The sequence below is a fragment of the Epinephelus fuscoguttatus genome, linkage group LG10 (assembly GCF_011397635.1).
Source record: "Epinephelus fuscoguttatus linkage group LG10, E.fuscoguttatus.final_Chr_v1".
In the NCBI taxonomy this organism is placed as follows: domain Eukaryota; kingdom Metazoa; phylum Chordata; class Actinopteri; order Perciformes; family Serranidae; genus Epinephelus; species Epinephelus fuscoguttatus.
The window spans coordinates 15,992,588-16,018,354 of record NC_064761.1 but is presented as its reverse complement, the minus strand read 5'-3'; the positions used below and the strand labels follow the sequence as shown (position 1 = coordinate 16,018,354).

Below are 25,767 nucleotides of genomic sequence, written 5' to 3'. Positions count from 1 at the left end.
GGGGAAAATGAGTTCAGTAAACTATCATCACCCCTGATTTCAGCCCAATAATGAGCCTCTTTCAGCATGATAACTTCCTGCTACTGATGCATACTGATAGAGCCACGCTACCTGAATGCTGTCTGCTTGGTCAATCAAAACCATTCCCTGCCTGCAGACAAAACAAGTGGTGCAATCACCATCCATCCATCAGATAAGAAACAGATGTTAGTCACAGGGCTGAGCTCAAATTGACACACACACACACACACACACACACACACACAGATACACTACTATGAACACACGGGTGCGCGCAAACACATGCGCAAGCCTTTGTAGGTTTTTATATTTCATGTTGTTGTGGAAAAATAAAGCTGTCTCTATGATTTGTTTGGAACTACTCCTCATTGTATTTATGACTTTTTAAACATCCTTGATTGGTCACCATAATCATTATCTTGCCTAAACTGCTCAATCATGTCCAGAAACTACCGTCTTCGCTCTTGCCTGTGTGTTTAACAATGTCTGTTTTTGTGTACACAGAATCTGCTGTGGGGCGGATGTTGTGAGAGATTCGGCTTTGCAAGAGATGAATTAAACAAACCAGACAAAATGAGAGAGCAAAAATAAAGGTCAAGTTCAATACAGTCTCATGTTGAGGATCTTCCAAAGTCAGGTTATCTTCGTGGGGGATTAGGCGGACGTCATCTCTCAAAGCCCGAGGGAAACTGAGGAGAGGGGGCCAGATTTGACTGATAACTCTGGGCAATGGTGTTACGAATATATCCAGAAAACTTTATGGATCTGACTCAGTTATTCCTGCAGTGCTGACAGAAGAACAGCAGTTTTAAATGCTTCCTCCATCAGGATCTGCTGATCTAAACCTGCGCAGCTCCAGGAGACGTGACCATTCTCACCACAAAATAAATAATTTTACTAAACTGGCAAGAACCCTTATTGATTGAGGAAGGGAAGGAATTAGCTGGCCAAGCCTGTGTGGGTGAACCGAGCAGCCTTAAAAGGCATTTTAATCTTCATATTGCATCCCACAGACAATTTTCCTGGGGTTTTGGACCAGGTAGGGTGCATGTTAAAATGGACTTGTTGACAAGTTTGTTACCTACAAGCTTGTTAAATGTAGATGCCGTTAGTGGACTGTGAAACTCCTGGAGATCCTGAGCACATCAGTCCAGGTTCCATGAGTGGGCTGCTCTCTCTTCCATGTAGAAAAACTATTTTTGTAAGATAGATTGAGTACTGAAAATGTGCATCCTGACAGCACATAAGTGGTGGGGGCATTATATCAAGATGTCAAGCAAAGTCAGCAGCAAACAACAAATGCCAAGAACAACTGAAAGCTATGAAGAAGCATTAATATGAGATATACTACCGCTGCTTTTTCTGCTGTGATCTTACTATTACTGTAACTACAGTAGAAAGGTGCATTCAGAACAGTGCAGGTCTCTGCCAGTCGGATGCCCAGGCTGCTAGCAGCCATTCTAGACAATGTTGTTCCAGCAGATGTGTCACACTACATTTCAGAAACACCAGAAGCTAATAAAAATACATGCATCATCAATTTTTGATGGAGCTGCAGCACATTGCACAGAGCAGATTGAGTTGTTCTGCTAGCAGGAGCTGTATGTGAAATATAAATATCATTCAATAATGAGGAAAGACGTATTTTTAATAACTAAAACACAGTCAGAAACTTTAATCCATGTCATCCATTTGATCTTCTGATCCATTTGTAACTGGACTTTTAATGGTATTAACAAAACCAACAAAATCGAGCAAAATCGGCTCCTGAAACGCTCATGGTATGGTACGACTGTGCAGCGGACGGCCAAAACCAGGCAGCAGCCAAGGCAGCTGGAACACTGTGCCACTGTCGTGGTGGAATCGTCCCTCCCAGCTCCCTTACAGACAAGATGGCTTTAAAAACAAATAGAGTCAACTTAGTTATCTCGAAATATGCCTTAGTTCAGTGGATTATAAAATATCAGGTATGGAATTAATCTGCAGATGCTCTGGTCCAAAATAAGACCAAACCCTCCTATGCATGTCAGTTTTTGAGCCAGAGCGAAGGCCAAAATGTGGCCTGCAATCATCTGATTTCTGAAAAATTTGCGCCCCCCTACAAGCCGGTTAAGAGGAACGAGGAGTCAGCAGTCAATGATGGTATGAAACAGTCCATGAAACAGCTTTTACAGGTTTTAACTGTAAATCACTGCAACCATGAGAGGTCTTTAAGCATACAGTCATACATGTGCACATTAATAATATTAGGCTGATTGGTTCAGTAGTTTGCGAGATTAGCTGCAGACAAATGACTAAACACACCTACACACACACACACAACTAAATGCATGGTGACATCCCAGCTTACGTCTGGCAGAGTTAACAATAGAGTATCCCCCTCTGGTATTGAGATCTGGTGATCTTTGATGGTTATTTTACTCAGCTGGAGAAAAAGTCGACCAATCAAAGCTGTGTAGGTTGGATTAAGAACAAGGAAATCTTCCCACATAGCTAGCGAGCTACCGAACTACCAGTGGCAACAAAAATGATGAAAAGCATGATGTCATTGATGCAGCTGCACTAGATCTTGTAAGAAGATTTCCAAGAATAACAACTTAATCCATGCTTTTTCTCAATTGTAGTGAAAAGGTAACAAACAGAAATCAGCTAACAAAAAAATCAGGCTGAATGAATCAAGTTAAATTAAATGCCAGTATAATTATTAGAATCATTCTGGTGTCGGCCAGGAATGATTCGGTCCCGATCTGCCCTTCAGTGGATACACATTTTAAAAGTATGCAGGCAAGTATGTGATCAGTGCTGTTTGTGTCACATCTTTGTGTGTACCAGTACTGATTGGTAAAAAACAAGTGCCATGGCTCTTTCAGAAGACATTTTGAATGAAACATTTCAGCTTGAAAGAGAAAACAAGTAGTGTGCTTTATCTGCCTTGCGAAAATTCTGCCACTACAGCTCCGTTACAATCTCAGTCCTGTGATCTGCCCCTGCAGCACATCTGCAAACAACTGGGTTTACAACTTCACATTAAGACTTCCTGTATTTACCCACAAATGGGATGGGGATGCCTGACCGAGTCAAACTTAGCAAGTCGATGGAATAAGAGGGTCGCCTTAGGAGTTGGGCTGACAGATGAATACTGTATATGAAGCAAAGTGTAAGAAGATGTCGTGAGAGCAGCAGCACATTTTGAAGCTCCGCTGTTAGATTTTGCCTAAGAGAGAACTCAAAGTAGGTCAATGGAAATTAGGGAAATGCAGTGCACCTGTGGCTGTATTCCCACATGCTGAGTAGATCAATGTGTAATTCGTTCCATCAATTATCCTCTACATTGGCCTACGCTGGGACAATGGGTGTTGTCTGGGTTGCTAAAGGTGACCATTCACAGAGGATGTGTAAGTTTTTAACACATCATTGAATGTAATTTCAGACAACACACATGGGGTTACCGCTCAACACACCACTTGTTAATTGCACTGCGAACACATCATGTATTGCTTGAAACAGATGTGTTCACAGCTTTAACGTATTTTTCTGGAATGAGGTTTGTTAAGAATGCATTGAAATTGAGCCCTACTTTGTGTGTGTGTGTGAGAGAGAGTGTGTTTGTGTTTATGTGTGTCTTTACCATCACTAGAGGTGTTCCATGAAGTGGTAGCTATCACACTGGGGTCTTGGGGAAACTCAGACCCTGTAAACAAGAGGAAATGGAGAGGGCTATTAGTATGTTTCTGACTGTTGGGCCCTGCCACCTTCTATTCCTCCTATTCTATTTCACTAGTTGGATCATGAACCCTGCAATTAGAATAAATGTGGAAGAGCTAGTGAAAAAATGACAAGCTGTGAGCTTGGAAACGTGACAGGATGCCATTCATTGCAAATTGAACCTTAAAAAAATGCTGCCATCACCTACCACTGCTCACAGAATCAAACGCTGCCTAGTGGGTCTAAGTGGGGAAGCTGGGAAAGGTTCAACATCATGCAAATGTTCTCTGACACAAGGAAATGAAAAACAATCATTACGATTGTCCAGAGTTATTTTCTTCCAACTCAACACCGTAAAAGTACTTCAAACTAAATATAGGAAAAACAGATTGTCACAAGTCAGGTTTCTATCAAAATGTAGCTCAACTTTTAACCAAATGTTTAGAAAATTAGCAGAAGATAAGTGATAAATGGCACTAATTCTCCAATTAGGTGTCTATATACCACTGCAGAAGAAGAAGGTGCAAAGAAATCAGAGGATGTAAAATAAAGGAGAGCACACTGGACAATGGAAAAAGAGAGTTTTGAACAACTAATATTAGAGCTCTGTGCTCTTGGAAGAGTTCTAGTAAAAGTCCTGTGTGTATACATAAGCCTGTTAAAAGCCATCTAAAGATGATGAAGAGAACTTGCTTTGGCCTGCAGTGATAGTATGTCATGACTGGATGTCACCATTTATTCGCTGTAACTGTTTCCATTGCACTTAGTCGCACTGACCTTTCATTGATACACCAACATAAAACCTTTTTGGCAATACTTAAAGAGTTTCTCAAATATTTGGCATTTTCACTAAGGGGTTTTTCTTTTTTTGCACAAATTGAAAACGTGGATAAAAACAGGTGGATGGAAAAACAATGCATGGAAACATCACTTGGAAAATGAAATACTTGGTTGTGTGGCAGTATAGCGGCAAAAGGAGAAAATAATTGTTCAGCCTGAGCCTGAGTGTGCAAATTACCAGTTCAATGCTCAACAAATGCGCAAGACCCATTTTGAGTCTGTATAGCCCTTATTACCCAGAGACTGTGCTATAGGGCTGCTATGGAGTCCATTCTTCATACCACCTTTGTATTTTTATGCATTATCAAGCAACGGTGGCATTATGCCCCTCTAGTGTGTGATTTTAGACAGCATGTAGGCGTCACAGAAGCAAAAGAGGCGTAAAATATATCAACACCTTCGGCCTCTAGTGTGACATATACCATATGCATTGTCAGTGCATCATATATAATAACGACATAGCAGTATCAGTCATTTAACAGTGTTGTCATATGGTGGCTAATCTTGTCCTCTGCTCGGAGGGTAAGGAGATCCCAAACCTCAGTTTTTTCCAAATTTGCAGACATTTCTGGCCACTATTCTTCTTCTTTGAGTTAGCTGCTAACTGCTATCAGTTGTTTTTTTAAATCTACCTTAATGGGGTGCACACATAATAGCCTACATCATCAAAACGTCACACCCGTTCTATCCATAATCCCGTCCTGCTGGCTGTTCTTTTTACACAGACATCATTTGATGCTATTACTAACCCTGCTGCAGGCTTAAAGGCGAGACAACTCTGCCCCCCCCCCCTTCAGCAATTGCACCGTTTATACACAACAGTGAGGTGGCATAATGGCGTGAAATTCCCACCTTGAAGAGGCAGTGTAAAATGGGCTCACTTCAAACAGAAACCGTCAGAAAGCCCAGACCCTCTGTGCTTATGGTATGTCCCTAAATTTAAAACTACATCAGAAAGGTTCTACTATTTCATGTGAGTCATTTGTTGTCACAGTTTAAACAATCACAATGTTGCCGACACTTTTCAGTGTAAAAGACAACAAACGCAAGTACACATTGCCTGAAAAGTTTTCCCATCTTAAATCTGGTGATAGCATTGTACATTTTCTGGTGCAGATCAAAGGTTTGAATGTATAACAGGGAGCCCATCAGCGAGCCATGTGGACCTAATGCTGCATTATTACCAGCTGACGACAGAGCAGCCCTCTGCTTTTCATTACAGGAGAGAGAAAACAGAAAATGGGCTTCAGTGTGCACCGCCACAGGTCATAAGGTGAGTCCTGACAAATGAAAAAGCCTGCAGGACTTAAACGCGCAGACTGACATGGATGGGACCTGAAACAGTTTTATCTTTGCTGATCCTCTGGACTCCAGACAACTGACAAACACAGATGTGTTTTCCCAGATGTACAATAAGTTGTGCTCTTCAGGCTGACCCAGTGTGTGTGTGTATGTGTGTATCTCGGGGCAGGCTTGGCTAGTTAAACATGATGAATGAGCAAACGGCTCAGATACATGCAAAAAACACAAGCGGGTGCACTGATACAACTGTATACACACAAACACACACACATTCATCTGTATGCCTTAGCTTTTCAAGTACATAACAAGTTTCTTCATGAATATTCAACTTGAAAACATTATTGGTACGTGTGTGGCATGCAGGGTGACAGTCGGAGAGAAAGTCTGCAGTCAAACAAGACCAGGCGCCTGACACGAGGTCATGCTAATTGGGTGATAATGTGTTGTTTCACACGAGCTGTGTCAGGATGGTAACGACTGTGTGGTGGTGCTTGTGAAATGAGCTGTGTTAATGAGGAGCTCTCTGGGCCTCTGCACCTGTTACTGAGGGAGTCTGGAGGCTTGGCAACACACTCACAACAACAGGCGGAAGGCTTTATGAGATAGGGTCAAGATTGTAATAGATATGTAGCAACACTGAAGGGGTGACCTGCAGATCTAAAATATGTGTTATCATTAGGTTATCTCTTTATCTAACTACCTCTAATAATCTCTGCTTGCTTGGTTGTTTCATATCCTTCTGACTTGTGTTATGGGACCCAAAATGACTCTTTGGTTTGTTCCTGGATGCTCCTAAGATGACAATGTATTATGGGGAGTCTTGGTCCAAAGGTGAATCTAAATTCTCTCTGTGTTCTGGGTTGATAGGCTTAAAGAATCACAGAGCTCTGTGGTTTACAAAGGACAGAGGAGAGGGGACGTCACAGCTCACTAGCTTCACTAACACAAAGTTGGCCAAATGCAACCAGGTGAGAGTTCAATAGAGGAGCTGGACACGGGTACACAAGGGAAGAGGGAAAGGTGTACCATGAGGAAGCTGCATAATCTTGAGAGGATTTTTTATTGCTATTTTGAGTTAGTCCACACTTAAAAATGTCTTTTTTCATGAGAAAACACTAGCACAAATGATTTAACTGACATTAGCTTTCCAGATATGACAGTTTTCCAACTAAACAAGAGGGTATTCCCTCATTTTTTCCTCTATTTCTCTGTCTCCCACTTTATCTCTCCTCTATTTAGGTCACATCTGTTAGTTCTCTTTCATTGACACAACCATCTGAAATATCTGGGATGAACTGCAGAGTAATTTTGAGATTAGCTTTCTAATGTTTCGCAGTAACAGAGGGAAGCAATTGCGTTAGGCCCATTTGTTAACAAGGGCCTAAAAATAGGCACCTTCACAGCGCCTGTGTTGGTTTAGATCAGTGGTTTTTGCCGCTCTGAGTCTGGACCTCTGATTGGATCATGATCCTGATTCTAATGGTCTCATACATGTTAACTGGATGTGTGTATTATATAAAGGATACTCCTCCACCAGTATGAATAACCGACAAGGATCAAAGGTTTAGATGATAGTAGAAAAAAGGAAGAAACTACTACTGTGGATTCCATTACAAAAGGTTTGTCGAAGAGTCAACAGTCAACATTGGTCCCCCCAACTATGAACACAACCTTTCCTTGACCTTGCCCAAGCAGTTTTAGTTGCCTAAACTTAACCAATACTTTACTATGTTGAGGTAAAAGGTCACAAAATAGTCGTATTAACTGTTTTTTGTAACAGTAGTATGTCCTGTTCTTGAGGGAATGGACAAACTGATATATTTTAGGTTGGTAAAGGTATGAGGTATGAGCCCTTTTTATGAATGTCATCCTGCTGATAGGGTTGCCAATTGGAAAATGCTCATATGGGTCCATTTGGAAGGCAAAGACCCCCAACTTCATTTGTTATTTGGGTACACTGACTTGTTGGAAAAGCTTGCATAGAGGTTCAAATACAGATGCACATATTGTATACCTCCTGACATTCCCATTTCATCACAATTTCTCAGACAATTTATCAGCATCGGTCAGAGTCTGTTTCGTGCCGTCTCTCCAGCCAAGAGCCAAGCTACCTTTTAGCTGCTTGTCTACCATTTCACATCACTTCCATTTTCACAGCCACAAGTCAGCTTCCCAGGACTATTAGTGCTCTGATACCATCTCTGCCCATTGGTTTTTTATTAAAACGACGATTATCTCAACTGTTAAAAACCCAAATTTTACAGTCATTTCCAAAGAAAAGCAACCTGGATCATAGAGCCATGCAAGTATTTCCATAGCATGTCAGTAGTGATAAACTGGATGGATGTTCTGGATGTTTGACAACCTTTATCTAAGTATCATTTCTCCTCTTTGCCTGGTATTGCGTATTTTATAGTGAATTTTGGAACCTTTTCTTTCATCTTCAACTGTGCGCCACTCAATTGCCACCCTAGAGGCAAAGTATGCAGTGAATGGTTAACATGAAGCTGCCTTTGAGAAGTCCAGACATCAGATCTCCACACAGAAAGTTCCATGAGAGCAGCCTCTGATCCTTGTCCAGCTGTATTTGGCTTATGATGATAAAAATCACGCAGGGACACGAGCTTCACCCCTATAAAGCTTTAAGAATTTGGTGTGACTTTACTGTGACAGCAGCATATGGGAATTAGTGCAGAACTTCAGAATCATGGGAATGAGTGAGAGGCCTGAAGTAAAGTAAAAGGGAAAGTGAGAAAGAAGGAGCCTCAGAGGGTAAAGCTGAACCGAATCAGAAATGTTCAATTTGAGCGGTTATGCCTAGCAACTAATATGCTGTTATATGGTCTGGGGGGCTGTGTTTGGAGCCAGGGTGGTTGGTGTGGTGAGTGAGACTGATGTATGAGCTCTCCCGCTCTGTTATTAGGGCCTCTCCCAAGGTCCTCTTCCATCCCTATTAGCTGGAAAACTGACCTAACTTAGAGGTTATCTGGAAGAACAGCAAACCGACCGTTTTCACAATATAGCTATATTTCTGTTTTAAAGAGGTGAGAGATAGATGTGCTTAGAGGAGGAAAATTTTGAAATGATAATAATTTCCTTTTCCAATTTGTCTTCATCAGATCAGTCTTTCCATCCAGCAAGTTTCTCCAGCTTTCTTTGTGTGTCCTTGTTTTTTTATTTGTTTAAAGTGCATCCACTGAAAAAGCCTCTCCCTTAATTCTGCTTTGATTTTTCAAACTAACCACTGTCTTATCTCACTTTTCTCCCTAAGTATTCCTTTAAACATCTATTCTTCTTATATACCCAATGGTGCAGTTGCAGACAACAAGAAGAGTGAGAAACAGTGCTAATGGCCCACTGTTGCGTACACCCACAGCCAGACAAAGCACCATATAGGGCTCAAGCTGCCTTAATGAATTATTAGCGCAATTAGGCTCAAGATTGGAAAATGAACGGAAAGTTACAGTCCTGGCAAAAGGACAGGGATTTAAGAAAATAAAAATCATTTCATGCCAAGAGGAAGAAGAAAAAAACCTGAGTGAGGCAGAGAAGAAAAGTGAGGGAGGGCTGCAAATGAGAGTAAAGGACTTTGAGATAAATGGAGGGAAGAAGACTTGGAAAATGTGAGAGTGCAGAAAAAAAGACACCAAAGGAGAGAGAAAAAAAAGAGACTTCATAATAAACCCATACTGAAGGCGCTCGTAAAAATCTGCTTTTTAAGAAGTGGGCTTCCGTCCCACAGGGCAGAGTGCTGGTTTGTGTTGGCTGCAGAGTTTATTCATTGTGTTGGTTGTAAATAACTTACACTGGTCATAGATAGGCATCATTGAGTCACTGGACTCACGGACAGCTGAGACAGAAAATAAGTAGGTAGATGGTAATTCTAGTGGTTTGGGGTTATGAGGTAAAACCTGCCAGACTTATTTTATTATTGTGTCTTATTTTCTTAGTTTTGGTTTTCTGTCAGATCTGATAACACTGTGTTTGCCAAAGTAACTGCTGAGATCTGGGAACACGGCAACAGGCGCTACAACAAAGTCAGCTGGGGCAAGAAATGCAAGTTCAATGATTTGAAATGATTTTGAAATGATTTTGAAATGTTGTAAACACCTAAATAATGGCCTTATAGGTCGTCTGTGCAAGCAGCTTAGTACGACCCATATTTATATTTATTGTCAGGCAGCAACCTCTAATTGTCATATTAATTATGACAGGAGCAAAGGTGGAATCAGGTGACGTAATATAAAGAGCAAAGTGTGCTTAGGGAGGAAAGTCGGGGTGATGGATGGGTCAAACAAACACAGGACTTTCACCCAGGAGAACAGTGTTTGTGTCCCATGTGAGTGCAAAAGTTCATTTAACAAACATGCTTATTTTAACTCACACCATGATCTTTTTTATGCCTACACAACTATGCCAAGTAAAGTACATTATAAAAAAAAACAGTACCAGGAAGTCAGTCTGTAAATGGTGGTGGATGTACACTGTTTACAGTTTGGGAAGTAACTTAACTGTCTGCCTTTGCTTTCTATTCAAACTATTAAAATGTCTTTGACTGTCTAAATTCTTGAGTTTCTTGCCCAATTCGACTTCTTTTTTAGCAATGTCAGCTTGTTCTCAACTTGGGAAGTACAACGTGTTTAATTACAAATACAGATAATGTCAAAACAACCACCAAAATAGTAATGAACATTAATCGAAATAACCAGAAATTATCCTTTATAGAGAGACGAAGAGAACAAGACAGTAAAGCTAGAGAGAGGATAATGTTGGCCGTGTCTGAAACCACTCCCGTGTTCACTCATTCTCTATAGACGCTAAATAGTTGACTCGATACTGAGCAGTAAATCGAGATGTTGGACGGTGAACATAGTTCACTATAGTAAATAGGGAGTGATTTGGGACACAGTGGATGTGTACCACCTGTGCATGTTGGTGTGTGTGCTTGTGCAGCTGCACCTGCAAGCTTGTGTGTGTGTGTGTGTGTGTGTGTGTGTGTGTGTGTGTGTGTGTGTGTGTGTGTGTGTGTGTGTGCAGGTGTTTGTTCCCAGGCTCAACTGGAGCATATAGAGGAATAAAAGCAGGCCCAGTTCAGGGACTGAGTGTTCACCTGAGGACATCATGGACCAAAGAACACAGGAACCACGAGCACACATACACACCCACAGTCCTGCATCGCCTCGGAAAGTTCTGCTCTGTAACCTTATAAGACCACATAAGGGGGTGAGAGACAGAGAAGCTGAGCGGGGGAGAGGGATGTGAGCAGGATAGATGACAGGAGGCTGCGTGACAAGGCTCTTTTTGGATCAGTACAATAGACAACAAGAGAAAGAAAGAGATCAAGTTGCAGCAGACATTTGCTCCGACATGAAAAAGCACACAAAAAAAGTTTGCATCTTCTCCAAAAATCACACAGAGCTGAGGAGGGAGGATGTTTTTGCAATTTATACATGTTTTGGAGTGCTGCATAGCATTTGGAATTATAGTTTGGCTTGACCACAAATGCTCAATAAATGTTGGAGGGAACTTCGGCTCTTTGGGTAAAACTTGTAAAAAGTTTCTTAGGCCTGCGTAAGACACTGTTCAGAGACACCGGCATTTTAGGGAAGAAAGTGAGCCACTTTAAAAAAGACACCAAACACTGATTTTAATATAGAGCTGTATTGTAGCACAAGCCTATCAAACATAAAATCTGAACACACAACCACCCACAGAGGGTTTTTAAACTGCTGCAGAGCTTCAGAGGAAACCTGAGTACGCCAAGAATAAAGCTGACACAGACCAACAAGTGCAAAGAAGATTCCTTCAAACAGCAGCTTGTCACTTCCCTGAAAATTATCTCACAGCGTCAGGCTTACACGGACAACTGCCACTACCCAGCATTCCTCAGTGCATGGTGTGTAAGCATGGCTGACGGTGATGTCCATAAGAAACACGCAGAATCTTCACAACCTCCTGGTGATGCTGGTCTACAGCAGACTCTGACCTCCAACATCACTCGATGAAAATTAGAATTTCCATGTAGGAGGCATGAATGGGGATTTTCTTGTTGTAGTTCCAATCTAAACTAGTAGTTTTCATCTCCCAGTCTCCACCACCACTCTGTTGAAACCACATGCAACACAAACCGAGGGCAGGGGGTTCCCTCTATGTGCACTGAAATCCTATAGTAGCTTCTCTCTCCCTCACAAGACCGCATTTAGGTAGCAGAGGTCGCACTAAAATGTGACATGCCCAACCACAACAGTATAAAGGCCATATGGCTGTTCCTTTAACCCTTATACATTACGAAGATATTAACTGACACTCTGGCTCTGCATAGGTCCGTATTAGAGAATTCTTTTATTGAGTTTCTTTTCAATTTCACTTGAATCAAACCACAATAAAGTGTTGTTTTTATTTTATAAAGTTCATGATTCCAAGAAAATTATGATTAAAAACTAATGATCAAGATTAATTGCCGGTGCTCTTGTTTTACATATGAAGTTTTGTTTGACAGAGGGGATAACAGAGGGACAAAATTCATCAAAGTTAACATCATTAATGTAGGCTACCATGCACTCTTGAAATATTAAACCAGCTACCTCAGATCTGAAACTGTACAAACATATTTGTTAGCAACTATTCTATCTTTATCGTCCATACCGGTAACCTGTATTTTCATTGTAGGCAACATATTGGATTGCAACCTTTTTAGCTAACGTTAGTTTTTATATTTTGCACCTTACTGTTGGCTAGTTTTTAAATTTTAATATTTTGCACCTTAGGCCTACAAGTTACTGTTTGCTATAGTTTTTGATATTTGCACCTAAGCGTTAGCTAGTTTTTAATATTTTCCACCTTACTCTTGGCTAGTTTTTATATTTTGATAGTTTTCCATCTTAGCTAGTTTTTAATATTTTGCACATTACTGTTAGCTAGTTTTTATATCTTGGACTTTACCGTTAGCTAGTTTCTATATTTTGATTTGTTTCCACCTTAGTGATAGCTAGTTTTTATATTTTGGACTGTTAGCTAGTTTTGAAATTTTAATATTTCCCACCTGTCAGATAGTTTGTCACATTTTACACTTTAGTGTTAGCTAGTTTTTAATATTTTACACCTTTAGCTACTTTTTAGAATTTTGATATTCTTCCACCTTACCATTAGCTAGTTTTTAATATTTTGCAGCTTACTGTTAGGTAAATTAATTTTTAATATTCCACAACTTACCGTTAGCTAACGTTAGTTTTTAATATTTTGCAGCTTAATGTTAGCTATAGCTAACAGTAAACTCCTGCAACCAACAGTAAGGTCCAAAATATAAAAACTAGTTTTTATATGGACCTTACTGTTAGTTAGTTTTTAATATTTTGGACCTTATTGTTAACTAGTTTTTATATTGTCACATTTTTCAACCATAGTGTTAGCTAGTTTTTCATATTTTGGACCTTACTGTTAGTTAGTTTTTTCTATTTTGTACCCTACTGTTAGTTACTCATTATATTTGCTATGTATTATATATTTGCTATACATCTGCATTTCTGCTATATTATTTTAGTCATTGTATTACTGTATCTGCACTCCTCTAAGCTTTGTATTGCAACTGCTGCATAGCAATTTCCCTCAGGATAAATGAAATTTTATTTTATCTTATCTTATCTGAGTTTACAAATTTTATGCGGTGAATGTGCATTAATTTGCCATATCTGGGAAAATACTCCAAATGATATTGTGATATTATTTCAGCCACAAAGAATAACTTTAGCTGACAACTCGATAACTGCTAGTCTTCTTACTGGTCAGGGCCACTCACACATTTATACTTATGGGCAAATTAAAGTTTCCAGTCCACCAGTCTTTGAAATATGGGAGGAAACCTGAGAGCGCCAAGGAAACCCACGCAAACACACATCATGTAAACCCGACACAGAGAGCTGGAGCTTGGGAATGAACTTAAATGTGCTGAGGTTTTTTTTAGATTTATGTACACTGAAGGCAATTTCCACATCTTCATTGCAGGAAAAGGCTTGCTATGTGTTATGAACCTCAGTTTATATTAAGCTACAGTCCCTCTTACAAATTTGTCTGTTTCATCATGACAGAAACTGTGCTCTTGGAGTAACTTCATGCTGTGCTGATGGCTCTGCAGAATCCTGCCGTACCCTGTTTGGCCCTATAGAACTACGTTTAGCCTCATAGGTTCAACAAGCTGATGCACAAGCCCCCCGCTGTCCCTGCGAGGCTATGCAATGGAAACCACGCTGATGTAAGGCCTGGTTAGCCCATTTTGGGTGAGGCTCCCCTCAGCTCCTGTTACCAGCGATGTAAGCAGACTAGTGAGGAATGTGCACAAGCATGTTACCACCTACTGTGCAGCTCATCTGTTTTCACCTGACAGGTCCAGGACAAGTGTGTGTATGTGTGTGAGTGCTCAGCTTTCTGGAAAACCTGATCGCTTCCAAGCAGATAGACTGAGCCCAGAGACCTTGACGTAATCTGCAGAGGTAGCCGTCTGTCTGTTCATCTGTCTGTGGAATGTGAATAGAGTCCTCACACCTGCATGTTAGTGTGTCACTTTACTGCAGAGGGTGTGCTACTTCGGCGCATTGTGCAGAAATGAGACGTTAATGATGTGAATATGGCACACATTAACATCCGTGTTGAGGTCCCTGTGTGTCACGGGGTCAGGTGTGGAATGTAAGATTTAAGACCTAAAGCCGAAGTCAGTCAGGCTGTCTGTGTGTGGTGACATGAATATAGTCATCTCTCTTGGCTTTTTGTACGTGACTTCTCTGTAAATAGTGTATCATGTGTGCCAACAGTGTGAATAAGACACATGCCATGTTGCATGCCTGCCAGTGCTTGTGTGTTGGACAAAAACCTGCATGTGTGTATGTGTGTGTGTGTGTGTGTGTCTGCTCAGGTGCAGTCAGGGACACGCACACACTTCATCAGCTCACCGCCAGCATTCCCGGATTCCTCAAGGATGACAAATTCAAAAGGAGAGGCCCCAGCAGATGGAATCTAGGAATGCCAGGATAATGCTGCTAAATTTCAAACGTGACTCGGATTTAGACATCATGTGACTACAGTTGAGCCGGGCGCCATTCCAAAACCATTCTTTACGTCTGTTGGTATTTCCTCACTCGCCAGGCTGAATCTCGCCTTGTCTGCGGGATCTTTAATGACTGAAAAGTGCTGGCAGGCCAGATTAAATCAATGAGAGTATTTAGGCCAGACACTATTAATGAAACACAGAGTGTGACCATCTCAAGTTAAAGATGTTTGATTTAAATCACACATCAAGTGCAGCGATGGCGTCATTTGGAAAACGTTATTAACCATAATTCTAATGTCTCCCGTCCGGTCAGAGTCATGATTGTTTTGACTGTAAAGCATGAATGTGAACACATGTAAAATGCAAAAACACATATTATTTAATGCAATTGGGTACAAATCCCCGTATGTCCAAACACAATTAAGATAAGTGTTCTATCAATCATATAAATAAAACAAACTGACAGGGTCTTTAAAGCTCTGTAGGAGAAGTTTTCCACCAAGAACTCCCCTCATACGACATTGTGGTTTGCAAATTTTCTCTTTAGTACCACTGTGCTTATTGCACTGATTGACCTGATGTGTTACATGGGTCACTGATTGCTGGCTTCAGACTGTACAGATAAACTGTGCTGAATGACTCTGGGATGCTTCTGGGAAACTGGGTGTGAGACATCGTGTCTCCATCAACTCATGACTCTAGCTCTCAGCGACTGACGCTGTAGGATAGACTACAAGCCACAAGAAATCTGACTCCAGGCCAGAGAGAAAGTTTGACCGGGAGAGACGGAGAAATTGAAAAAGAGAGAGAAAGTAGATGAAGAAATAAGAGACGAAAGATATACTGTGGAGACCAGGACGGAGGGAGATGAAAGTGAGAGAGGAACGCCATGCGCTGAGAAATATCCTTTCCAGTAAAAACGTCCCGTGTTATTCTTATTCTTTGATTTTCCAGCTCCATACTGGAGACCGAGTTTGGGCTGCCAACAACGAGACTCCGAGGCAAGCAGAGAACCTGTGAGCCTTTCCAGCACGCTTCCCTGTCAATCACACCAATGCTCAACGGGAACCTCTCCTTGTCCCAGGTTAAGAAAATAAGCACCAGAATTCCTCCACTTGTTTAGAGGGAACGGTAGCCGGCTAATGAGGAAGACAGGAGGATGGCAGAGAGAAAAGGACAGGATGAGAAAGAGACGAGTGCTGAGAAGGGAGAAGTGAGAGCTTTGTGTCCCCAAAGAGAGAGCTGAAAACAAGCCAGAGACAATCCCACAATGTCGGCGTCCAAAACACTTTCCGCTACTGCAGAAAAAATTATCTAGGACCAGGGACTTGGACTGGAGCATTTCCACATACCATACCACAAAAATAACAAAACCTGGTTTCACATACATTTCAGAATGTGCTAAGATACACAGCATTATTCTAAATATACAAACACGGGTTGATAAATGTATTTAACAAAAGTGATGGTATTTCTTCATAGATATAGATATAGATAGAACTTAGTTTAATTCTCTGTAAAAGGAACACTAATAAGAAAAAGCAGGTCTCACCTACTCTCCTATGTTTTGCAATACATTTTGTGAAGAACTGTGAGGTAAACATGAGACAGCACGATCCAAGAATTACCCTCTTGCTCATCTTGTGTTATTAATGTTTAAAAGTAAAAAAAAGTTTGTGATTCATCAGCAATGTCGGTGCAATTCAGTGGGGAACAATTGGTCTCATGAAGGATTAATGGCAATATTATATTACACTAATGCTGTGACTTCAGTCGCAGACGAACTGCTGAACTGACCAACCAGGCTCATGGATAAAAAGTGTCCGGGCCCCCCTGGCCTTCATCTGCAATATGTCACTCAAATTACTGACCAGAGAGACTAAAATTACCACAAATATGTGCAAAACAACCACAAAAAGACACAAAAGAATTACAAAGAGACAAATAACTACAAAGTGGCACAAAACAACCACAAAGAGACACAAAATAACTACAGAGAGATGCAAAACAACTACAAAGAGACACAAAATAACCACAAAGAGACACAAAATAACTACAAAGTGGCACAAAACAACCACAAAGAGACACAAAATAACTACAGAGAGATGCAAAACAACTACAAAGAGACACAAAATAACCACAGAGACACAAAATAACTACAAAGTGGCACAAAACAACAACAAAGAGACACAAAATAACTACAGACAGATGCAAAACAACTACAAAGAGACACAAAATAACTACAGAGACACAAAATAACCACAAAGAGACACAAAATAACTACAAAGAGATGCACAATTATAAAGAGACACAAAATAACTACAAATATGGGCAAAACAACCACAAAGAGATGCAAAACAACTACAGAGAGACACAAAATAACCACAAAGTGACACAAAATAACTACGAAGAGATGCACAATTACAAAGAGACACAAAATAACTACAAATATGTGCAAAACGACCACAAAGAGACACAAAACAACTACAGAGACACAAAAATAACCACAAAGAGACACAAAATAACTACAAAGAGATGCACAATTATAAAGAGACACAAAATAACTACAAATTTGGGTAAAACAACCACAAAGAGACACAAAATAACTACAAAGAGGTACAAAACAGCCAAGGAAGACAAACATTGCCTCAAAGAATAAAAGGACAAAAACAAAACGATGCATAGCAACTACAGAAAGTCACAAAACGACAACAAAAACACAAACAAGGTAAAACCACCACAAAGTGTGTGTGCCTTGCTCCTGTGTGGTAGATGTGGTGGAGCTTTTTGCATATCTGTGCCCAGGGGCCCATTGTCTCATGATCTGCCCATGACTTCAGTTTAGAGTAAAGTCTCAGTTTGAGCACAGTTTCACAGAACCATGTATCAAAATTGGAAACACAAGACTACACTGCCCTACCCTGTCAATCTTGTACAGCTGGACAGTGATAAATACAGTAACTACACACAACACTGGCATAGAAAATTGATGCAATAGAGTAAAAATAATACTGTCTAATAAAAATAAGGCAGAAGACTGGCTGTAGTTCAGTTGGGTTTCTCATAAAAAACAAGTCTCATGCAAGGCTAATTGTAGATCTTCACTTATTTAATGACTTGCCCTCTACAATGAGGGTTACAGTACAGTGTTGGCAAAATACCAACATTTTGACTCAAAACTGAGGCTGTAATATATATATTTTAAGACAACTACTAAAATATTATGGCCACCAGAAAAATAACCCAGACAATATGATTCCACTTTCCACCCCAAGCAAAATTAGTACAAAATTGACTTGGTAAAAGTGGAAACAGTGTTATTTTGACTGCCAAGAGCAGGAGTCCAACTCTGTCAATCATATCTGCATTTAAATGCCCTTAAAAGGTAATTTTCAAGTCTGGTTTGAGCTTGTAGAAAACTTTGTCAATGCCACTGTTTTTTCACAACTGTGCACACACGTTTAATTTCCTGATGACACTAAAAAAGTAAGTTAAACATGAATAAGTAGCAAAAAGAATACAGCTTTTTACAAGTCAGGGGGAGAATTTAGGTGATTCAGGGGCCAAAAGGGTCTGTTGCTGATATGGTTTTGTCAAAAGGGATACCCTTCTGCTCACATAAGTAAAGAATCAGATAGACAGAAAGTATTTGTATGTGTATACACTGTGCGTAGAGACAGACTCCCCAATTTCCGATGTCCCTTCAACCCATCTCTAATGTCAGGAAGAGGGAGGGGGACTGTGGAGGAATGGGGTGGACACCTGCTCTGGATCTGCCTCAGTTTGGGGAAAAAGAAGAAGGCAACAGTATGAAAAAGAAGAACAAAAGAGGAAAAAGAGAAGGAGAAATGTCAAGCAGATGTAAGTGATGAAAAGCGTGGAGATGATAAAAGGTAAACTTGAAGTTGTGGGAAACTCGCTGAATGGAAACAGACTGGGAGATTTTTTTAACTGTATGTTGGGAATCATCAGTGTGTGAGGAGGAGAAAAATAACGTGTGAAGAAAAAAAACGGTCAGGGGACGAAGTGATGAGAGGACAGAGGGATGTGCGATGGAAAACCAAGCTTGGAAAAAGACACCAGACGAGCTAACGCCCATCTGAATACCAAAAAAAAAAAGATTAAAAAACAACAAGCACTGGTTAAAATGTGAATCTGGTTTCCACTTCCTAAGACATATGGGGAATGCTTGGTTTAACCTGCCCAACTGTCTATTAGGCAGAAAAGTGGATAAATTGTGTTTTTAACGTTCAATATTTGAGTAATTATGTACATACATGTATCCATTTGGCAGTTTTCTACTAAAGCAGAGTAAGTAATTTTGTTATAGTGAGTTTGTCTTCCTGTATTCAAAGTCTCCTCATTTGCAATTTGCACCAAGATCAATTTATTATCATGGTAATTTATGATGCATGAGGCCTCACAGACTGAGTTCAAAACAAATAAGCACGCTGGGTGGAACATCAAGCCTGACCTCACTTTTATTTGACGTAGTTTTCCATTGGCTTTAACTGTGTGCTGATTATGAAAACACTTCCACCCGAAGTCATCTTTGTGGATTAAACATGGACGACATCAAAAAAGTAAAAGGGGGTGGGGATGGCTGAGGGATTTCGAAAAGCCTGGATCTTATTAAAGTGGGCAAAATACAGAAACGAGAGAGGGACTGAGAGTGCCAGTGAGAGAGACATAAAATCTGCCACACAAGACAAAGACGATCACAGTTCCTCTCACATTTCCAATGCTTGTTGTAATTTCCATCTCATTTCACCAGACGACTGGTGCGGGGGCTGACTAAGCACACCTTGTAAAGCATCCCAGCTTGCTTCTCCAAACAGAGTCTCACCTCACCTCCCATAAACCCTGTTCTCTCAAACACACACACCTCATAACTGATCCACCTCCACCCCAGACGATGGAAAGGAGGATAGGCAGATGGTGGTGCAGAGAAGAAAGAGGTGTTAAAGGACTACTACAGGCACAAAGATCTCTATTGTATTACCTCATTTCCTGTTCAGAATCTTCCAGGTTGCAGAGATGAAATCTGTTAGATCCCTCTGAGTAGAGGATCCCACAGCCTGCCATGTACGTTCATGTGTTATTTCTGCTGCTTAGCTCTCAACAATGTGCCAGACCTTTGAACCTGAGACTGTTTTTTGCTTGTTACTCCTTTTTTTATAGACTTACAACAAAGTCATTTCAGTTCTTTGGCATGTTGCACATGGTTATTTTCCCAGGTACTAGGGCTACCTAGAAACGGCATTATTTGGCATGTCAATGGAACTATGCATTATAGGGGAGCATGGGGTTGTCCGCTAAATTCATTAGATCTCACTTACGAGAGGGCACTGTACTAAGGCTGCCCCGACTCAGAATTTTCCTAGTCGACCAATAGTTGTCATTTAGGGCCATTAGTTGACTTGGCGCCAGCATGTTTAAGATATTAATTTAATTATTAAATAATATATTTTGGGTGGGGAAACACAATGGTTTGAGTTCAAGGTCCCCAACAAGGGGAAAAGACATATTTGACCGTCCATATCTTTTGAACAGAATAAGTTGTGGGAGGTTAAGGTCATTCCATTCCTACTTGACACTAAAGGCCTCCATTGGGATCTATTGAGGATAACTTTTTAGAGGGATAAAAGAGAAAGTATAAAGCATGACAATCTACCCCGTTCTCCCCTACACATGTGAATGGACAGAGGAGGATCTTATTGACTCAGGGAAATAACAACTATTTTCATGGGGCAAACAAATATATTGATTGTGTAAACAAAAGATAATTCATTGGATTTCATCATTCCTGTGTTTTTCTTATCCATATTTGTGGTTTGGAATACATTTTGAGCTCTAGCACTGTAAAATGCCATCATGCATGATGATGATTGATTGGCATGCTAATAGGTGAAGCAAACAGGAAGTGCAATGTTGCCATGGAATCAAATGTTAGATGTGGGTTACCACTTTTTCTTTTTAGCGTGAAGCTGTTTATACTTGCACCAGGGGAAGTTACGCTGCACTGGTTGCTATCTGTTTCTGTTTGTACTGTAACCATGGATGTGCAGACAACAGTCAGCTGAGTCCGAGATTTCGTGAGGAAATAAGTTAAGTTTTGTTGAAGTATGATCACGAGCTGCAGTGACAAGTGGATGAAGAAGTCTTCTACTCTATTATTTATTATCGATTTTTATGAGACTGCTGTGGAGGGAGGTTAAAGAGAAAGGGTGGAGCAGCAAAATGTGTGCAATATAAGCTTTCAAATGTGGCGAGCTGTGTGAAGGCTCTTGTCTTGAGTGAGCCTGTGTGTGTGTGTGTGTGTGTGTGTGTGTGTGTGTGTGTTAGAGTCACGCATGTGTCTATGTATGTGTTAGAATTGGCAGCAGGTTAGGGTACTCTGGCCTTGATTAGGCGTCTCTTTCCCGTCCACCAGTCGCTGAGTGAAGCAGTGAATTACGCTGCCATCTCAGCAGTGTAATTGGGGACACATGCAGCCTCAAACCCCTCCCTCCCTCCATCTTTAGGTCAAAGTAGCAGCAAGATCAAATGCTCTCCTCAGTGGAGCATTCCTCAATAAAACAACAAGCGGGCAGGAGAGAAGGGGGGAAGACAGACTAGGAGTGAGAAAAAGAAGAAAGAAAGGAAATCAAAAGAGATGGGGCAAGACAGGCAGAAAGGAGAAAAGAAGGAGACAGAGGTGGAGACAGTGGGAGCATATGGAACATGTTTACAGTAATATCGCTGGGCCCTGATGTTATCGTGGCGCTTCATTTGGTGGATCAGAACTTCCCATCAAATTGCAGTATCGTCTGTCCTTTTCTCCTCCCTGCTTCGTCACTTTTCCTCTCTTCTCTGTGCAAGAGAACCCCGCCAGTGCATACTTCATTACTTTTGCAGGAATTCCCTTTTTCTCCCAGTCTTTCCTACCAGCACATACTGTGTACTGTGTCTCTCTTCTGTACACATTACACAATGTCCTGGGTCCTTAAAGCAATAAAGACATGATGGGCTCAGGTCTGGTTCATGCCAACATAAACAACCCTCCCTCCTCTTCAAAACGCAGCGAGAAACAGAGGTTGAGAAATGGGCTGATAGGCTACTGAAAGTCCACTCACTTGAGCTCTGCAGTGACAAATGCGGACACAAAAATAGTTTGGATCAAAGCAGCTGCGTAGTTTGTGAGAGAACAAAACAATTTATCATGAGCGCAGGACAAAGATGGAGGATTTTTTTCCCAGTTCTGTCCAAGCCTTTGATGATACAGTCAGAGTCTAATGACGCACACAGTTCTGCAATGTCTGACTGATTTCACAGGTTTCTTTGCTGTTTTATGAAAGCCTTGAAACTGATGTCTAAGGTGGAGGAAACCATTTAGGGGATAAACTGAACCCAGGCCTCGGATATTAGGTTGATAGATTGTGAGCTGGTCAGTGGGAGCAAGTGAGCAAAAGAAAAAAAGCCAAGAAACAGACAGAGAAAGATGTGCAACGACGAACTAAGCTCTCTATGATGAAGGAGAGAGATGTACTGTTAATTCTACTGTTTCATGTATATATGTGTTGCCTGCTTGTGAGAGTGTGTGTATTGCATAGCCGAAGGCTCCATACAGACAGCACAAATGCTGGAGTGTGTCAGACTCCACATCTGGTGGATAGGCTCTGTTAGCTCCATCTGTCTGCCTATTATTATATAGTATGAAGCCTTTGAACTGAGCAGCCACTGCTGACAATCACCAGACTCCAACACACCGGGGTCATTCCCTGATTTTAAAAAAGGGAGACTGGGCGCAATCCTTTCTCACTAAGTGTTTTTGGTGCTGTAAAGCCACAGAACAGTTTGTCCATTTTCCTTCAACGTCAGAAAATGTGACAGCCATAAGAAAAGTTGCAGGAGCATTTGCTTATTTCAGGAAAAGTATCTTAGTTTCATACTGTAATGTGGAGAACAGTCCACAGTTTCATGATGTTAAGAATGGAGGTGGTGGAGACAGACAAAAGGCAGGCAGTCAACCCCACGATAATACTGGACTACATTTGCGACTGAAGATTGAAGAGAAATTTAGAGGCGAGGCGAAAGTTACTGTATTGCCTCACAAAAAGCTGCAGACCAGCTGGATCTAACAGCTATTTCTTGATGTGCACCTGTCATCACTTTGTATGGAATGGCCTTGATATATTGATGAAGTGCCTCAACACATTTTGATACACACAAGGCCTCTCGCAATGGGAAGCTAAAGGTGGTGTTACTGGGTGGTTCTTGTGAAAAATATGGAGGTGCTCAGCTCTTCCTGCTGTTTCTACTATGAGTCAGTCCCCAGTGACAGTTTACGTACTAGGAATTTAAGACCCACCAGTAACATATCAAAGACATGTTCCTGGTGCTGACAAAGAATTTGACAGCTCAAGTTTAAGAAGTGCCGGTCCAAACCACACAGAGAGATCCACCAAAAACACAAATTTTTAAAGTGTGCTGTCCTTCATGTGCAGCTAGTGCAATGGTGTGGCTCATTCTTTTTTATATATATTTTTCTGGACAAAAGTGAAGGTCTATTTCACAGAGAAATGAGCTGTGTCTGAAAAGTTTACCCTGTTCATACGCGTATAGTTTATGTGTGTGCTCTCACTTGCACTGCTCAGCATGTTTACTTTTGGGTTTAACAGGGAAGGCAATGTGAAATAGCAAAGGTGCATGCTAAAATCCTGTAGCCACGTTTGAGAGTGAGCTGTTACATACGCAGTCATCAATTAAAGTTGACAGTTTACTTTTTTTTGTCTGAGTAAACACACAGAAAGCAGATCACCTTCACAAAGCTGTTTTATGTTTCTGGTGAGAAGATAATATACCATTAACATACAGAGAAAAAAAATCATTTTATAAAACAGTAGTCAGATGATTAAAATAGCTCCTATAAAATGATAATTTGCTATAATTAAGGGCTACGGAAGCCTGTAAGGCACTTTGTAGGTTAATTAGGTTGTATAAAGATAATTATTGTTATTTTCACTTTGTAAAAGTGGGTGTTACTTTGATATAGTGTTTTGGAGTTCAGCTGTAGAGTCAAGAGACATGAGATGAGAAATGTATACTGGGAGCTGACATTCACTTTACATTAGCAGCCAGAGAGTCAGGTTTAGGGATGGGCAATATGTCAATATTATACTGACAACGTCATATGAGACTAGATATCGTCTTAAATTTGGGATATCGTAATACCATAAGTGTTGTCGTTAACTGGTTTTAAAGGCTGCATTACAGTTAAGTGATGTAACTGTCTGCAGTAACTGATCTAGCTGCTGTACTACATTTTCCCACTTATTCATTACACCCACATTACTGATGATTATTTATCAAAAACCTCATTGTGTAAAAGCACCGATAGTAAACCCTGCAATATTGCTGAAATAACAATATTGAGGTATTTGGTCAAAAATATTATGATATTTGATTTTCTCCATATGGCCCAGCCCTAGGCAAGGTTCCATAAGAACTGGGCGGGGTTATCTTAAAAAAAACTGCATTTTTTGTTGGATTATTGCAGCAATCTGTGCGTTATATGATGATTTTCAAAAATTCTGAAACATATGTTTGAATCTTTTGACAAAGGACAACAAAATGTTACCTTTAAGCCCAGTTCAGACCAAAGATTTGTGACGAGATAAGTTCAAATTTGCAACCACTTGCAGTGCGCCAGTCTGCAAAATTCTGAAAACCTGCTAGTTTACACCAGTGGCTGCCAACTGGTCCAGCCACAGGGTTCAGATTTCTCCATAGTCACTATTTCAAGGTCCACACAGTTCAATAGATTAAGTGTCATACTTGCTTTTGGCCATGTCGTCAAGGTAGTTTGCTGTCTCTGTTAAGCAGCTGTTCATTATTCACTCACTCTACAGCAAGAAACTACATTTCAGAATAAAAGCTCTGTGCTGGAAGTTCATTGTACTTAGAAATTAAGTGTGTTTTTTACAAAGGTAATACGTTCCAAAGAGACTTGTGGTCAAAGAATGGACCCATGACCCACTTTTGGACCTCGACCCCCCCAGTTGGGAATCACTGGTTTACACTAATGTGACTAAATACGATGGTGTATTGTCTCCATAGCAACAACTCTCCATACCTCCGATTTGATCTCCAGCTTTTGAGGATTGTTTCACAGCTGAATATAATCTGTATCACTTAAATATGAATGAGCATAGTGATAGTGAGATACATGCCACAGTTTAATTTCTAATGGTGATGAAATGGCAAAAACATTAACAAAATGACCTCAGCGTCAGATGGACCGTATTCATGAAAAATACACCATAATAATTTAAATAACCTGAGCCAATTAATCAGTCAATGAGTGTGTGTGTGTGTGTGTGTGTGTGACAGGCAGCATGGAACAGCACGGACAAAATGTCCAACACCAACAAACTGTGAGGACGGAGATGTACATACATACGTGTCAATAGTGGGGATGTAAATGGGATGAACCTGGGCTCGGTGGGGATGGAGGGCTGTTGTCAGAGGAACACACTGTCTGCAGACAGGTTGTAACTGACTTGTCAGGCTGACCGCACCACAAGCTGACCGGCTCTTAAAACAGGTGATGTGCCGTATGTTCTAAAACCAGCTGCTGGCAACATGACAAGCTGAGTCGCAACTGACACAAGCCAGTTGACACTGCTTCAACTTTTCTCTACAACTTTCTTAAACAGTTTAGTCTCGTTGAAAATTGTAGGTCTGAACTGGGCTCCACAGAGGCAATGTCAGAATCATCGCCTCTGATTTAGCTCTATAGCACTCTAACACCTTGCTACTGGATCCAGTTCAAAGTCAAATACGCAGCTGACGTCATCCTAAGAATTTTTACCATCCTG

The 25,767-nt window shown here is 40.8% G+C and overlaps 1 protein-coding gene across 2 annotated transcripts in view; it reads right to left on the bottom strand.

The window, feature by feature from the left end:
• The window catches only part of ror1 (receptor tyrosine kinase-like orphan receptor 1), a 154,202-nt gene that overhangs the window by 48,130 nt on the left and 80,305 nt on the right, over nucleotides 1–25,767 (bottom strand). The window contains exon 2 of one of the 2 annotated variants that reach the window (XM_049588453.1): nucleotides 3,650–3,712. The exons of the other annotated variant lie outside the window; for it this stretch is intronic. Within the exon in view, the coding sequence (XP_049444410.1) occupies nucleotides 3,650–3,712 (63 nt within the window). The remainder of the gene's footprint in view (nucleotides 1–3,649; nucleotides 3,713–25,767) is intronic. 2 annotated transcript variants of the gene reach the window in all.